At 56.3% G+C, this 16,639-nt stretch overlaps 1 protein-coding gene across 4 annotated transcripts; it reads right to left on the bottom strand.

Annotated features, from left to right (window-relative positions):
• Nucleotides 1-9,397: 9,397 nt before the first annotated feature.
• Nucleotides 9,398-16,617, bottom strand: LOC117647086 (maternal embryonic leucine zipper kinase-like). 4 transcript variants are annotated; one of them, XM_034388597.1, is made up of 14 exons: nucleotides 16,462-16,617; nucleotides 15,849-16,010; nucleotides 15,604-15,754; nucleotides 15,416-15,525; nucleotides 15,181-15,334; nucleotides 14,991-15,097; nucleotides 14,748-14,915; nucleotides 14,452-14,658; nucleotides 14,285-14,378; nucleotides 13,938-14,177; nucleotides 12,820-12,913; nucleotides 10,857-11,016; nucleotides 10,487-10,590; nucleotides 9,398-10,400 (listed from the first exon to the last, which is right to left on the bottom strand). In XM_034388597.1, the coding sequence occupies exons 1-14, from the start codon at nucleotides 16,534-16,536 to the stop codon at nucleotides 10,193-10,195; spliced, it is 2,034 nt and encodes a 677-aa protein (XP_034244488.1). In that variant the 5' UTR covers nucleotides 16,537-16,617; the 3' UTR covers nucleotides 9,398-10,192. The 4 variants fall into 4 exon arrangements, with proteins under 4 accessions (XP_034244488.1, XP_034244489.1, XP_034244490.1 ...); XM_034388598.1 differs by having other exon boundaries at nucleotides 16,467-16,603; XM_034388599.1 differs by lacking the exon at nucleotides 16,462-16,617 and adding an exon at nucleotides 16,323-16,457.
• Nucleotides 16,618-16,639: the final 22 nt, after the last annotated feature.

Here is a 16,639-nt window from a genome sequence, read left to right as displayed (position 1 = left end):
AGAGCTACGCCCCTGACAGGGTATGGATGTTTCTCGAGGGAAAGGCGGGCCGAGGCGGCCAGCAACAAAAACGGATCGAGGAAGGGAAGGGGGTAGACGCAGACGGATTCCGGGAGTCCGTTTTCGTCGCTCTGTCTCTCTCGCACTCACGGGACGTGCCGTGTGGGTGCGAGAGAGACGGAGCGACGAAAACGGAACGGGAACCCGATTTGCATTATTGGCCGTAATTACGCCTAATTCGAAAGCAACGCCTTATGCGCGGAGCGTTTACCTTCAGAGCCGTTGGAAATCCTGCCTCTTTGCAGTGTAGTTCTAATTGCAGCGCGTAAGGGTTGGGAAGGGCGGACTTTCCACCTTATTGCGGGCTTATGATGATGTACCTGCCGTGCCGTGCCGCGCCGTGCCGCGCCGTGCCACGCCCAGACTTGTTGCTTAGCAAGGGAGCCCTCCTATCCTGTGCCATTAGCACACGCACCAGACCAGGCGAGTGCGGCAGTCGGCACGCGACACACACACGCGCGCGCGCACACACACACACACACACAAACGCGCGCGCGCGCGCGCGCGCGCACACAAACGTACAGCGGAGGCACTCCAGTCATAAAGGCCCCCCCTCTGGTTGCAGCAACAGGTAAGTGAAGGTGGGCGCGCACAGACGTTGCTTCTTCATCTTCTTTCTTTCTCTTCTTCTTGTTCTTCTTCTTCCACTTCTTTTTCTGGCACACTACACGTTGGACTACTTCTCGTGATTTTCAGTTCAGTGACACAAGGATGTTAAAATTCATGTGCGGAAAGTCCTTTTTTTTTCTGAGTGAATTTCCACCGGACGCTTACCTATCTCGCTGAGTCGTCTTCAAAATAAACAATTTTCCTTAAAACATTTCCGTGTTTTCGTCCTGAAAATGCCCTCCGAGGTGGGCGTACGGTTCCGAGACAACACACCCCCCCCCTCTCCGCTCGTGTCGCGTGCTGCCCTGAATGGAGCCTCCTGGAAGGCCTGGACGGCCTGGAAGGCCTCCTGGACGGACGGCCTGGAAGAAGAACAAGCCAGGAAATAATGAACTTTTCGCGCTCTGACAGTCACTTGTTTCTGCCGACACGCGCCACGGCCGCCGCAGCCCCCCCCCCCCTTTTCCTCCGCCCCCTCCCCTGGAGATCCTGGCAGAGATAGCGGCCGGCACGAGCCGTCCTTCTTCGCCCTCCTCCTCCTCCATCTTCTTCACCATCTTCTTCTTTTTCATCGTCATCATCATCAACGACACAATCCACTGTTCACGATACGTGCAGTATTCGCTGGAAAAGGACTGTTTTTGCTCAGACTAGAAAATAAAAATTTGCGCAGGTAAGGGGAAGAGATAGCACTATTTTCCGCCCAAGTCAGTGAAAATTCCACCGAACCGTCACTTCGCAATGCGAAGGAAATGAAGGCAGCAAAATCTGCATGCATAGAAATGCTTTGCATGGCGGAGAAAATTCTTTTATTAATATTCGTTTTGTCTCGTTGGTCGTCGATTGTCTTCGTTAGTCTTCCTTTGTCGTCGTTTTCGTCGTCCTCCAACTGTCGCTAAGCTGTCTATTATCGCTCCCCTCGCCATCGCCACCCACACCTCTCATCGATATTATTATTTCCTCATCAGCAGTACCTCGCCTTATCAGCTCACTCCATCGGATCGTCGACAGTGGTGGTGCAGCTCCCAAACCATTTTTTCATCATTCTGAAGACAGCATTAGCTGCCGCTGGGGCGGCTTTGCCCTGGAAATGTTGGAAAGTCGCAGTAGCCAACATCGGGGCGATCTCCCCCTCCTCCTCCTGGAGGAGCGCCGGCCAGGGGGTGGGGGTGATTCGGTCCGGGTTACTCGCTCTGATAACCAGCGCGCGGTCCGGGACGGCGCGGCCTGCGCGGCCCTCGGCCTGGACGGCCAGGTCGCTGAATCAGGTGAACGAACCCGAGAGCACGTACGGGGCACGGAGTACGAAGGGGGAGGGGGGCAGCGCGTCAATGCCAATGCCGCACGGCCGTGCGAGAGTTACGCCCTGCACACGACCAGCACACGACGGCCCGGGTTCGACTCCCAGCAGCAGCGCGATGGAAAATCGATTCAGTATCGTGAATGCACGCGACTTGTCCTCCTCTTTTCTTTTCACAGAGTATAAACGCTAATTTCCAGGCTTGGAGATGGGCCGTTTCTTGCAGGCGGGGGGCCGGGAGGAAGAGGGGGCTCCCGGAGCGTGCGGGGCGCGTGCGACGCCCCCCCCCCTCCCCGCGAAGGAGGGGGGCCCTGCTGCTACTCCGCCAAGCGCGTCGGTCGCGGGCAGCGCCCCTGACGGCCAAACTGGCAAATTACAGCCAAGGTTAATTACTTATTAGGGTACGGCACAATAGAGAAAAGAAATGGGGAGCCGCGGTAGAGCCGGTGGTAGCCCCAGGCGGCCCGGGCGCGCGCGCGTCCCGGCTCCTTGGGGCTCTTGTGGAAGGCGGCGGGGCGGGGCGGGGGGGGGGGGGGAACGCCCTGTCGGCGGAACGGCTTTTAATTGGCCGATGCATTACCGAGCCTCCCTGGAACAGAGTAGCAGTGGCCAGGGCATACCGGGAAGGCCGGCCTCGGAGGCGGCGGCCGCGGTGGCCGCGGGGGTAGACCACGCCGACGAGGACGCTGACGGGGACGCCGACGGCCAAAGGACGAGGGGGTCATAGACACCTCACAGTGGGCCAAAAGACCGGTAGAGGCGGCCAAGATTCTACACGCGTTTTGAGCTCCAGAGTCGCTGAACAGGACTCGAACCGAACGTGTGACCCCATCAATAGATTGCTCTCGGAACGTGGAATCCGTTGGGGTCACACGTTCGGTTCGAGTCCTATTCAGCTACCTGGACCTCAAAACGCGTCGAGAGTTTTGGCCGCCTCCTCCGGTCTTCTGGCCCACCACCTGTATTTCTTTTTTTTTTTCAGTGTAAATCTCCGGCGCCGCCTCGCGGTGTCAAGGCTCTCTCCAGACGGTACCGTCAGGCGCCATTTTGGAGTGCAAAAATAATTATAAGCAGCATAAAGAGAAAGAGGGGGGGGATGGGGGCGCAATTAACAGGCGGCCGTATGCGGATGGCTTTCTGCTCTGAATCCTGATCAGCGCCCCCCCCCTCCTTCGCCTCGCCGTCGTGTGCCGTACGCGCCCGCTGCTTATCTCTACGAAAGGTGTGCCTGTCCGCAACCGCTGCTTCCGTTCCGCGGAGTTGCGGCCATGTTGCCTTGATGATGGTGATGATGGTGGTGATGATGATGATGATGATGATGATGATGATGATGAGACGCGACCGCCACCGAAAATCTTCTGCTTGGACTCCCTGGTCCATTTTCCCCAGTTTTCCGCCACAACTTGGCCCGTCCCGTCGTTCCATCTCGCAACACTGTTCCGCGGAAATAGTGATGAACGCGCTTCCGACTTCCGTCCGATTCCACTGACAATTAGCAATGAGCCCGGCGGCCGGTACGCCGTAAAGCCATTACCTGCCGAGCTTCGAGCCACTCGCTCCGTCTCCCTCGCACCCCGACGGCGCGCCCCGCGAGCGAGACAGAGCGACGTTGTTTAGGAATGGGCGCGCTGCTGGGTGGAGCGCGGGGCACCGCCGCTCTGTCTTTAGCGAACTGGGGGGCCTTTAGGGGCTCCGCACAGCAGACCGATTCCGAGAGTCGTTTTCGTCGCTCTGTCTCTCTCGCACTCCCGGTCTAGTACACTGCAGCACGGGGGCTGCCACAGCCCGGCGGTGAAGGCAGCTTCTGGAGCGGCGCGTGGAGCTGCCCAAATCACGCATGCAAACCGAAACCGGCACTTAAGAGGCTCGGGTAGGCCACCAGCCGCCACCCGTGTGTCACGGGCCGGCCTACCCTCCAGGCGCTTCGTCGCCCGGCGTGCATCTGTCCGTCTCCCTCGCACTCACGGGGCGTGCCGCAGGCGTGCCTAGGCGCGTGGGGGTGCGAGAGAGACGGAGCGCCGAGGCAGTGCCGAAGCAGTGCCTGGGCAGCCAGCGTGACAGCGACGGTAGCGCACGAGGCACGCCGACGTGGCCGCCTAACTTTGCCCGGCCGGCGCCGCAGTTACCGGGCTTCGGACTATGGCAGTCCAGGCAGTCCGTGCTGATGCTGCGTGGGGTGCCCCTTTCCCATGACGCGCACGCCCTGCACGTCAGCCCGGCCCTCCGTCCGCTCGTCTGTCTGCCTGCCTGTCTGTCCGTCCGTCTGTCTGTCTGTGAATGTGGAATGTGGTCAAATTTTGTACATTGAATGTGGGAAGCTGTCCCCCCTCGAACCAACACAACACATCCCTCTGCACTGACACTCGGCACTTTTACTTGACTTTTACCCAACCAAACTTGGGCGATGTCGAGGTCCATCCCGCCGTTTGGGCGTTTGGCGCGGAGGTGCGTCGTGCCATATTTCCAGGCGAGAGGGTTGTTCGGCTGTTCCGCGCCGGCGAGCCCGAGGCGAGGCCCGCAACCTGTCGGCTTGGGCGTGGGAGCCGTCGAGGGTGGCGGGCAGCGAGCAAGGGGTGGGAGGGTGCCAGCACGGTGCCACCAGTTACACCCCCGTGGTCACGGCTATTTCACGCTCCGCCATCAGATTGCTCGCTGTGATCGTGGGGGCCGGCGCTCTGTCTCTCTCGCACCCACACGGGACGCCCCATGAGCGCGAGAGAGACAGAGCGACAACTCTCGGAGTCAGTCCGCCGGGGCTGGCCGGACGGAGTGTCCACTTTATTTCACTCTCATTAGACAAAAGTTTAAGGATACGGCCGCCACAGACACACGCACTGCTATACGTATCCTGCGCATATCTTCGCAACTTAATCTTGCTACAATTTTTTAATTTTTTGCATCAAACATTCATACTTTTTGCAGAATCTGTTTACGGTTTCTTTTATTTCTTCGTTAAAATATTTCCAGCATCAGCCCACACCCACCCCCAAATGGGTGCCATTGGCGACGTTTGTCACCCGTTTCCAGGACGGTTCGGAATGTTTGGGGCTGTCGGTCCTGGAAACGAGTTTCGGCGGGCCCAAGACGCCGAAGTAAGACCAGTTCGCACCTGGTAGCTTGCACACTGAACACGTACCGCTGGGCAATGATGCACCATTCCCGCAGTGCGTTTCATGAAAAAAATCCCGCCGCTCACTTAGCACCGAACTTATAATTTGTCCAGCATCAAGCAAGAAGGGTGGCTATTCAGCTTTGGTGCTAGGTACGTGGCGGGCATGGCAACCTGGTAGCACAGTGGTTAGAGTGCTGCGTTTCTGACTGGCAGGTCTCGGGTTCGAGACCCATAGTACCACGAACAAATTTTTCGCCAACGGCAACCGACTTCTTGAGGAGGTCTATCCGGAGAGGATTGAGTACCAGCGCTGGCAGTGCAAACAGCATGGTTCTTCGGTAGCTCAGTGGTTAAGAGCATGTTGCGGGAAGCGGCAGGTCCCGGGTTCGGGACCGGTACTATGTACAATTTTTTCGGCAACCAATTGCTTTGCGAGGTATATCCAGAGAAGATTGAGTACCAGCGCAGGCAAGCCGGGTGCCATGGCGTCCCGGTGGCTCAGTGGTTAAGAGCATGAAGTGGGAAGCGGCAGGTCCCGGGTTCGAGACCGCTCAAGGTACAATTTTTTCGGGACCAGATTTCTCGAACGGCAGCTCAAGAGGAGTTGCGACATCGCCGCCGACAAGCTGGTTCGGTGGCTGAGCGGTCAGGGTAGAGGAGTTGACTAGACTCGGCACTCGGGGTCGCGGGTTCAAATACCCAATGTGACCCCTCTGAGGTAAGGCCTCTGAATCTGGACTCTCACTGTACCACAGAAACCGCGCGCACTTCGGGTGGGCCAGCCCAATACGAACCCACTAATCTGTCGAATTGCGCGGCAGGGAGCGTCGGATGAAGGCCCGGTTCCCATAAGAACACCGAAGCTGATCGGCGGGTCTCCTAGAGACTTTCGTATTGCCACTTTTTGCCGCAGATTTTTTCCATGAAATGGAGCATTATTGCCCAGCGGTACTAGTTCAGTGTGCGGGACAGAAACACCCCTGTGGAAACCGGCAGCCCTGGCGGCAGCCACGGGGAGTCGAACCCTCGCCCCGCCAAATACCTGTCCACCCGCGCAGCCGGGCCGGCCGGGCCGCGGGCTACCAGTGCCGCGGGCGGGTCCGGGCGGCGAGTCACATGGCGGAATAAATTTCTCCCGCCAATGCACACGGCATAGCAATGAGTCCGGCCAGCAAACTCATTCCGAGAGTCCTTTTCGTCGCTCTGTCTCTCTCGCCCCCTACGGGACGCCGCATGAGTGCGAGAGAGACACAGCGACGAAAACGACTCTCGGAACGAGTCCGCAGTCCAGGCAGTCCGGGCAGTCCAGCCTCCACCGCGGCACCGCGCGGCACCGGCACGGCAGGGCATGGCGGACGCCAGCGGGTCAGCCAACAGGTGTTTAATGGCCTCTTTCCCTTCTCCTGGCCGCCCCGTCGCCGCCCCGTCGCCCGTCTCTGTCGCACCTGCAACGGAAGTGCGAGCATGCAGGGCGGCGTCGCCCTCGGTGAGGGAGGCGCGGGCACGGCGTCGTCGTGTAGCCCTCGGTGGGGGCGGCGCGGGCACGGCGTCGTCGTGTAGCCCTCGGTGGGGGCGGAGCGGGGGGCCGGACGGGTCGTCGTGTAGCCCTCGGTGGGGGCGGCGCGGGCACGGCGTCGTCGCGCCGCCGCCGCCGGCGTCGTTAGAGGACCAAGTGGAGGACAACGATAAGCCCGACGCTATTCATCGCCACCATCGCGGCCCAGCCATGCATGTCAACGACCACGGCGGGGCCGCCGGGAAGCGCGTCCACCGCTGTCTCTCTCGCCCTCGCGGGGCGCCCCGTAAGAGCGAGGGAGACAGCGCGAGCCTGGCGGCGGTTAGGCGGTCGGCCGGGGCGCCGCGCGCGGGGCAGGGAGCAGGGATCGCCGGAACAGGAGTGAACAGGAGCGACACCACCCCGCCGAACAGCCGCCAAACCGGCGTCTCTATTCAGCGAGCCAGACGGCGTAATCGAAGGCCGGCAGACAGCGCGCTGCCGCGCCGACCTGACCTCCAGGCCTCAAAGGGAGCGCGGCGAGACGCCAGCCTTGGAGGCGGCAGCGTCGTGCTGGGCGCGCAGCCACACTCGAAAAAGGGAGGATGCGCGGCGAGCGGCTTCACAAGTCAAGTGTTTGCGACTAGCTGGGCTGGGCGAGGAGCGCGGCGAGGCGAAAGGGCGGCGGCGCGGGTAGCAACCAAGGGTCGCGCGGGTGGCCGCGGCGGCGAGTCTTGACCGCGCAGCGCGCACCCGCGCACCTGCCCGCTGTCCACCTGTTAGCTCTCCGCGGCGGCCGGCACGCCGTCTTGGCTTCGCCGCTTCGCCACTCCGCGGCGTCCCCCCCCCCTCCCCCGCCCCGCGTGCAACGTGCAGCCCTTCTCGCGGCGGTGACCGTTGGAACGTAACGAGCGGAGCAAGGCGAAGCAAGGAAGCGCGGGGGCGGAGGAAGGGGCGGGGGCACCTTCCCCTCCTCGGACGTCCGAGAGGACCCTTCGCGACCACGGCGGGGCGAGCGCGGCAGCCTGCCGGGCCTGGTGGCCGCGAAGCCGCGGAGGCAGAGGACCCGCCGTCCGCCGACTGCTTCCGTGAGGTGTCTTCGTCTGTTCTTCGACGCTGTGTCTCACTCGGGGGCGTGCCCAGGCGTGCCCCATGGGCGGGAAAGAGACAGGGCGGCGACAACGACTCGGAATCCGTCTGCTTTGAGGCAGTGGGCTGCACGGCGATTTTGTCATGCTGTGTCCTAGTAGTGAAGCAGTACAGACGCTCGCGCCAAAAGTTTTGGCAGTTTCACGAACTGTCACTGCGGCAGTGCAAACCGACAGTGTATCACGACGACGGTGGCGCTCCCTGTCGGCAATGTCAACCTGAAGTGTCCTCCGCTTCGGCAAACCCACCACCGCATCTTTGCGCTGGAAACTTTCGGGATCCCGGTCCGCTGGCTTTTTCACAGTGTATCGCGAGGACGCGTGCTCGCGTTCCTGCCACCCCGGCTCGGCTCGGCTCGGCTCGGCCCGAACGTGTGCTCGGCTCGGCTCGGGCTAAAGGCGGGGGCGGCGAACTGTGACAGGTGAGGGAGTCTCGAAGACGCTCCGCGCCGCTCTCTCTCTCTCTCCCCCACCCCTCCGCCCCCGCGCACTGACAGGACCGTCGGGCCCGCGCCGTCAGGTGGCTCGTTAAAGGGAAAGACCGTTAAAGAAAAGGCGGGAAGGCGAGCTTGCGCGGGTACCAGCGTAAGGCCGCCCCCGAGGCCGCCCCGCCCCGCCCCGCCCGCGCTCAGCTGCTCCGCGCGCCGCCACCCCCAGCGGTGCGTCTCTTTAAACCACCGGCACGACGGGCCATCTCCAAAAGTCGAGTCAAAATGGCACTCGAGTCGAGCAGGTCAAATTACAGGAGCATTGGAATCTCAATAGTACGGTAGCGCAGTGGTGTCCGTGCTTGGAGGCTGGATAAGTAGGCGGGTTCGCGGGTTCAACTCCCCGTAGCGTAAACAGTATTTCCTGGTGTAGTGTCTTTTGATACTATTATGCTGCCAGGAGATGGACTGTGGGACACTTGGGACCCCAGGAAAGGGAGCGAGCAATCATTTTCTCTGCGCGTCCGCACTCATTCATCAGTCCAAGATGCCCATCAATGTCCGCCGCCTTCAGAGAACCGGGTGGTCGAAGTAGTCGAGCGTCGGGCTCACAACTCTACGGTCTGCGGTTCGAATACTCATTTTGGAGTTGCTTTTTTACTGTTTTACGTTTACCTGTCAGGCCTAAACAGCCAATTCCCAGGACTGATTGCATTCAGTCGTGAAAAACACTTGTGTTTTCATGTCAGATTTTTCTGAACATGCAGCTATGAGAACCGAAACCAATTTTATCTTGGGATAAACCGGCTTTTGCCGAGAGCCCGCGAGTGTGTAGTTGCCCACCCCGGCCGACTCCCCCTCCCCCTACTCGTCCACCGGATCTGCCCGCGCCCCCACGACGCCATGCCGGCCTTGCCATCGCGCCTTTGCCTTTGCCGCACTTCAATACCTCCACCTCCTCCGCGCTGCCCGGCGCTGTCCCGCGCGCACTCGGCCGTTAACGAATTTCGTCTGTCGGGGGACTTTTAAACGACATCCGCGTCGGGGAGGGGGTGGTCGGGGGCGGCGAGGTGAGAGGGCGGGCAGAGCGGCCAAGAAGCGCGCGCATTTAATGATTTTAATTGCAGAAAAAAAAATGAATGAACCTGACTTTGCAGTTGGTGGAATTCGCGTTTTTGCAGCATGCACTGTGAACGTTAGTGTTTGGTATGTGATAGGATAGGGATGCAGTAAACAGGCGACATGTAAGGCAGTGCTTATACCTTTATTTCATTACATAAAAGAACAATCGACACATAATATCAAAGTTTAAAAGGCACATTTTTGATCACAGCTTTTAGAGACCAACTCATTTGCGTATCTACACAAATGGGCTGACCAACAGTCCAAGATTGACTACAAAAGTCAACTGGCTGCAGATGCCTTTTAGAACGCAAGAAAATAGGGTTACAATATCAAATTTTCATTGGGTTAGTAGTATATACTATACATTTAATGGCTTATAAATATAAAAGAAGATAGGTAAGAGTTCAAACTATATTTTTTCACAAGTCATAGACAGCATATTCAAAAGAAAATATGATGACAGACTTGCACACTATACGTTATAAAAATAAAAATATTTTGGTTTCAACTTGAGTTTCTTATTTTGGGCATAGGGGCACCTTGATTATTTCTTTAACCAGCAAAAATAGATGCTCTGAGGTAAGATTGAGACATTAAATCATCTCAATCACTGGATCATTTTTCTTGCAAATAAGGTTGCTCATCTTTTCGAAGACTTAAGGTACATAAATGATCTAAGTTAAACCATCTTTGTGAGGGCACAAGGCATAAGGCGCTATTGGAGGCAAATCAGACTTCAATGAGGACGGAAGAGAAAAATGAACACACTTCAAACTCGACAAGCAGCAACGGTGGCCCACTTCCAAATAAACCATTGAGGTACATTCAGCTTGGACGCAGTTGAAAGTGCGTTCAATTGCCCACTGATGGATTCATGCTTTGATTAAGAGGTCAAGAGGTCGCACCAAAACTACTTCAGCCGCTTTGCTGCGCGAGTGCGAGGACCTCCTCGCAGACGCGCTTGTAGCACCAGGCGTCCCCCTTGAGTCGCTTGCGGCGGATGCCCACCAGCGGGGCGGGTGGGTTTCGGATGTTGGGCGCGCAGGTCTGGATCAGGCACACCTCCAGCTCGAAGGACATCTGGTGGCCCTTCTCCGCGTCCACCCTCCCGCGCAGGGTGAATCTAGAACAACAAAGAGAGCGGCGCGTCAGCAGGCTGTCTACGGGACGCCCCATGAGTGCGAGAGAGACAGCGCTACGGAGACTCACCCCTTCTGCTTGCAGGTGATGCCCTTGCTGGAGAGCGCCCTCCGAAGCTCTTGGAGCACTTCGTCGGGGTCGCTGCGGCTCGCCGTCGACACGTTGCACAGGCCCTGCGACAGACAAGGACGGGTGAGGCTTCGGACCGAGAGCGAGGGAGACAGAGAGAGAGAGAGCGACTGCGGGCATGTGTCGGGCCCGAAATGGCGTACGATCAGTTGTGGTCTAGCCCGTAATGGTAATGGCAAGGCTGGCTGGCCGCCCAAGCGACGGGGCCGCCCGATGGGTTGCCTACCGCCGCGGCGCTCAGCCGCACGCAGCCGACACGATTTCCTCTACATCCTTGGCTCTATGCTCTACGGTACTCTACGGCACCCACCTTGGCGGAGAGGACGGCGGGGGTGGCGGGGCGCTGCAGCGGGCTGGCTCCTTCCTCCTGCATGGCGTCCATCTTGCGCCGCGGGGTCAGGATGTGCCTGACGCGGTGCAGCGAGCGCTCGATGGAGCCCAGCAAACCCCTGGCGGCGGTGGGCTCGCTCCTGCAACAGACGACACCGAGGATGAGCGGGCACAGCACGTCGGCAGACACGCGCTCGCGAGAAACCAAAGAGATAAAATTAACAGAATTCAGAAAACAAAAACCCCAGGGCGGTGGCAGCGGCGAGTTGCTGGCCTGCAGACTGATTCCTACAGTCGTTTTCGTCGCTCTGTCTCTCTCGCACTCCTGGAGCGTCCCGTGAAGGTGCGAGAGAGACAGAGCGACGAAGAGGACTCTCGGAATCGGTCTGCTGGCGGTCCTCGATGGCGCAGTTACTCCATTTGCATGCAGCTTCCGCTGGGCCGCCACCGCGGGGCCGCGTCCGAACGGCCGCCGGGACCACCGCCACGCGACCAAGAAGACACAGTGCAGCGGCACGGCCAGTGTGGGGCCCTGGGGCCGCCGCTTCGAACGCGGCCGCGGACCGCTGCGCTGCCGGACCAGCAGACCGATTCCGAGGGTCGTCGCTCCGTCTCTCTCGCACTCATGGGCGCCCCGTGAGGGTGCGAGAGAGACAGAGCGGCGCCCCTCGGAGTCAGTCCGCGGACCGGGCGACCCTTCGCTTCGCGCTCCGCTCGCCCCCCTTCCGGCTGCCAATACAGTGCCGGGACACTGCCGCACTCATACATCAGTTGGCGAACAATCGAACGCGAGGCACCGCGAGGCAACGCGAGGCAACGCCAAGCTCGAAGCGCGCCGGTGGCGGAGCGGAGCGCGGAGCAGCGCCACTACACTACATAACGCCGCGGCCACCACCAAGCCATGGCCTAGACCGCGCGGCCCGGACGCTGTGGACAGTGTGGACGCGGCAGGAGAATGGCCGGCATTATAAAACCGAGGAGGAGAGGAACCGATCCGACAATAAACTGCGTGGCGGTCTTGTTGTGGACGGCGCCGCCGGGGGCCGCGGCCGCGCCTTTTCTTTTTTTTGCGCCCAAGCCGAAGGGGGAGGTTTCCAAGGAATTTGGCCGTGAGCAAGCAGGGCAAGCAGGCCAAGCAGGGAGGACGCTGCCGAGGGAGCGCCATGGCACGCCGTCGCTGTGAGAACAGACGACGCCATCTCGCGGAGGGGAAGGGCGGGGCGGGGCGGGCTGGGGCAGGGTGGCTTGTTTTAATCTGCGTGGCCACGCGGCGTGAAATATAGTGCCCGATGGATGGGCCAGCTCGGCCGGAGTGACACCCCGCGCCCCGCCGCCCCGCCCCGCCTCGCCCTCCCTCCCCCATCGCCATCATCATCTTTTCTCACTCCCCTTCTACTTTTCTCCTCATTTTAGAACACTTTTTAGCGCCCCCGCGTCCCTGGCGCTGGGCCGCGGTCCTCCACGACTTTCTTTCACCGGTCACTCTATGCGGGCGGAGGAAGCGCCACGTGGTTACTTCATGATAAAAAAAAAGAAACTCTCTGATTGCAAAGCTTACAAACCAAAGAACAAAAAAAAAATGCAATTTTATGCGCATGCGCAAATTTTTAACAAATTTTTAAAAATTGAATGGCCCGAAACAAGCCAAACAGAGTATTAAAAAAATAAATAAATGAAAGACTACCTTTTTTTTTTTTTTTGAAGAAGTGATGACCTGCATTTTTAAGTCATGCTAGTGATACTTTTTTACGGAAATGACAAGGCTAGCAGTACTAACAGCGCAAAAAGAAACGAGCCCGTCTATACCCCCCGGCCGCGGAGGCGGTCGAGTCTCTCGCGCGGGGAGTAGCGACAGCGACGCCCCTATAGCACGTATTCTTTTGCCGCACCGACACCGACTTGCCGTACTGGCTTGCTGCCTGCAGGTGTTTGGCGGCCCTTACCTGTCGGGGGTGGCGGGCGTCGGGGTGCAGGCGGCCGGCGTCCCTTGCTGCGTCGCCTTGCCGCTCTGCTGCTGCTGCTCCCTCCTGGTGCGGCCTGCGACGCAATCAAAACACGGACCATTACAATAAAACAGTCACACGAGGTAACCAGCGGCAACTAGCCGCCGGGGTCCTGCCGCATTGCGCCGAGAGCCGTCTCCGTCGCTCTGTCTCTCTCGCACCTGCACGGCACGCCCCGTGAGAGCGAGAGAGACAGAGCGACTCTCAGTCTGCACTGCAGGCAGGCGCTGCGGCCCGAGCTAGTTCACGATCTTATTTCGCCTCCTCCAGGAGTTGCCAGAGTTTCCTCCGCGACAGCGCCGTCCTTCACCGCCACGACGAGAACAAGGCCCTCTGGCTGTCCGGAGCCGTCCGGGACCACGGGGAGGGGAGGGGAGGGGAGGGGGCGGGAAGGACCAAGGCCGGACGGACAGTCAACCCCTCGGCAACCCCAATGCACCCAATCGGCGGGCTGATTCCGAGTGTGTTATCGTCGCTCTGTCTCTCTCGCACCTGTACGCAACCACCAGTGAGTGCGAGAGAGACAGGGCGACGAACGCCGGGCCGGGCCGCTGCAGGCAAGGCGGCTGCAAAGCTGCATGCAAGCTCCAAGGTGAAGGTTCCCGAAGGTGCGCGCCTCGCCACAGCCGGGCCCACAGGCTGACGGCGACGGCGAAGGATGGCACAAGAAAGAAGGGAAGGGGCCATCCCAGAGACACATCGTCCCCGCGGGGCCGATAAAGGGACAGGGGCGGGACCAGGGGGAGGGGAAGGGGGCAGCAGCGGGCGAGACAAAACTTATGGCGACAAAGTCGCGCTTGCTGCTGGCAGGCGGAACGGCAGGGGCTTTCCAAAAGGCGGAAGAAAAAAAAGGGGGAAACAAAAAGTGGGTGATTAAGTTTAAGGGGGAGGGCTGAACTTTTGACCGCTCTCTTCTACTCTTGAGCGCAAGCGCAAGCGAGAGAGAAAACTGATAGGGTTTCGATTGGCAATTTCAAAGCGGTTTCCGTTAATTCTACAGAAAAATTGTTGTAAAATGCCTTAAGAGGAGAAGAGACGCGAGACTTGATGCCACTTACGAGGAGACAGTGGCGATTCGTCTGGCCCAGGACTGTGTAGTCGCTTGTTGAGTTTCCGTTTCCCGTTTGAAGTAGCACTTGGTAGCTCAGGTGGTTTGGCTGGGGTTTTGCACACTTGGTTGATTTGTTTCTGGTGCCTTGTGATGGGAGCATTAGTGTAGTTTGAGTGGCTGTGTGCTTCTTCATTGACTGGAGTCAAGGCTGATCTTTCTCTCTTGTCTGGGACAACTGGTGTTGAATCTGAAATTCAAATGTTAATAGATTATAGTATTTAACAGACTGATAATAAAATTATCACAGCAAAATTATAGTAGTCCCAAATCTTTTTGTGCTTCATTTGAACTGACCATCTGCTATAGGCCTCTTAATAGGAGTCGTCAATGTCCTTCCACTGATTGAATCCTGCTGGGTTCTTTGCATGTCAAAAGCACTTGCCACAGGCTGTTTAACAAAATCATAGTCAGAACATGAATGTAACAAAAAATACAAACACACAGGGTAAAAGAATTCTCACTGTATTGTTTCGGTAATTTCTGAATGGTGTTGCTCCAGGGCCAAACAATCGCACAGGAAGGCCTCGTCTTTTTCGATTCAGCATTAGAAAATAAGTAGCAGTATTGTAGTCATACTTCCATTTGCTCAAAAGTTCCCACATATCCTCTGGGCTGACATTTCTCTGCCTTGCCAATAAACCAACACACTGAATGTCATACTCCTTCATCTAAAAAGAAATAACAGGAAAACACGGATAAAAATACTGTAAACATAAATATGTTAACCTAGGGAACATTGACTAAAAAAAATGCTCACATTGCTTGAATTGTTGACACAGACAGGTTCACGGAAACCTCGCATCACCCATGGGTGGTTGAGAAGCTCATCAACTCTGATTCTTTTTTTGGGATCGATCTGCAGCATTGATCTAATCAGTCTCCTACTTTCCATTGTTAACCAGGATGGTTCTTCATACTTGCCATCCTGTAAAAGAGATAAATGTTACATTTATTGGCACATTTAAAATCTCTTGAATCTAAATAAAAATCCGTTTCTTACAAGAATCTTTTTGTATAGAGTATCAATTTTATCATCATCAAATGGAAGAAAGCCACACAACAGGGCGTAAAGAAGAACTCCCATACTCCATACATCAACTTCATGACCTACAAAAAATATTGAAAAATAAAAATACAGCAAAAATATTGCAGATGTATCATTAAGATGTACATGCTATTTTATTTCGTACCAAGATACTTTTTTCCAAGCACAAGCTCTGGAGCAGCATATGTTGGAGAGCCACAGGACGTGTACAAAAATCCTTTCAATCCACCATTTGGTTTGGCACACAGGCCAAAGTCAATTAATTTCATATTTAAATCCTTATCCAGTAATACATTTTCCTAGAGAAACAAAAGAAATAAATTCCGATAACGGCAATGGAATTAACAAATGGAGTCCTCATCACCCGAAAACAAACTCACCGGCTTTAGATCTCTATGAACAAAACCTAAGCTGTGCAGGTACGCGACTGCAGATACAATTTGACGGAAGGCAGCTCTTGCTTCTTTTTCACTCAGACGATTCTTTTCAACTGTAAATCAGAATGAGAATGTAATCAGCAGGCATGAATTCAACATAATGTAAAATACAATGTAAATAAAATACAAACCAATGTGATCAAATAATTCCCCTCCTGAACAGTACTCTACTACAAGAAAAAAATGGGACTCAGTTTCAAGAACTTGATACAGCTGGCTTATATGATGATGTGACAAAGTCTGTAGGGCATCTAGTTCAACTCGTACCCTGTGTAGATTTTCCTAGTAAAAAAAGAAAGAAGCAGTTAATGTGACGGTGTAAAAAGTAACACCAAAAGAGACAAAAAAATTTCAATGCGACATTGAAAATACAGACCCCTAAACTGCGCTTGTCCATAATCTTGATGGCAACTTTTTCTCCTGTCAGAATGTGTGTGGCAAGCTTCACTTTCGCGAATCCTCCACAACCGATAGTCTTGTCCAGCTCGTACAGACCACGCAGCACGGGGTAGCGAGCCATCTTCTCGGCTTCAAAGTCCTGACAACAACAAACATGAATCTGTGAGAGAAGACACTAACCTAAACACCGTCAGAAAACAACGTCTCAGCAGGGCGGAATGAATGGGACCTGACATATGGCTGCATGATTCTGAAAAATCAAGTTTTAATTTATATTTCGAAAGAGAAGCCAATAAGCGGGAAGGTTTAATTAAAGAGATCTCGGTTAAAATTAATCCAACGCGCCAGCAACAGCGACTCTGGTCTCGTCGATTTCATCGACATCCAGCCACCATCACACCAAGAGTAATTGCAAACTGCTTCTTCAAGCAAGCCAAGTGTCGATACGTACAGTAGGTTAAAAGTCAAAGCACGGATTTGCCATTAACATCAAAATAATGTTGTTGAGATTTCTGCTGATTTTCAAATTTGAATGGCCGACAGACGTTTAAAAGCAAAACAAAAACACACGGCTTTTCAAAACCACCAACCTCACCGCCATGAGAAACGTGACCTATTCTTTCCAACAGGTAGACCGTAGCACGTATCAAGTTGGCACATTTCATACTCTTATGCTTCAAAAGTTTGAAATAACTGCTGGAGCACGAGTAACGAAGGAGACTGTGGCTTTGGTGTCTTTCGTTTTTTGGAATGTTGCCAGCAGTTTCT

Source organism: Thrips palmi, unplaced genomic scaffold (genome assembly GCF_012932325.1).
Source record: "Thrips palmi isolate BJ-2018 unplaced genomic scaffold, TpBJ-2018v1 HiC_scaffold_2, whole genome shotgun sequence".
NCBI lineage: Eukaryota > Metazoa > Arthropoda > Insecta > Thysanoptera > Thripidae > Thrips > Thrips palmi.
The sequence above is the reverse complement of the archived record's forward strand: the minus strand, read 5'-3'. Positions and strand labels throughout refer to the sequence as shown.

Bases quoted from the DNA above. Each gene is read 5' to 3' on its own strand.
- LOC117647086 (XM_034388597.1), bottom strand. From the start codon at position 16,536: ATGAAATGTGCCAACTTGATACGTGCTACGGTCTACCTGTTGGAAAGA. The intron at 14,659-14,747 runs GTGAGCATTTTT...ATTTCTTTTTAG, and splicing joins GTGTCAACAATTCAAGCAAT to ATGAAGGAGTATGACATTCA. The intron at 12,914-13,937 runs GTAAGTGGCATC...ATTGCGTCGCAG, and splicing joins CGAATCGCCACTGTCTCCTC to GCCGCACCAGGAGGGAGCAG.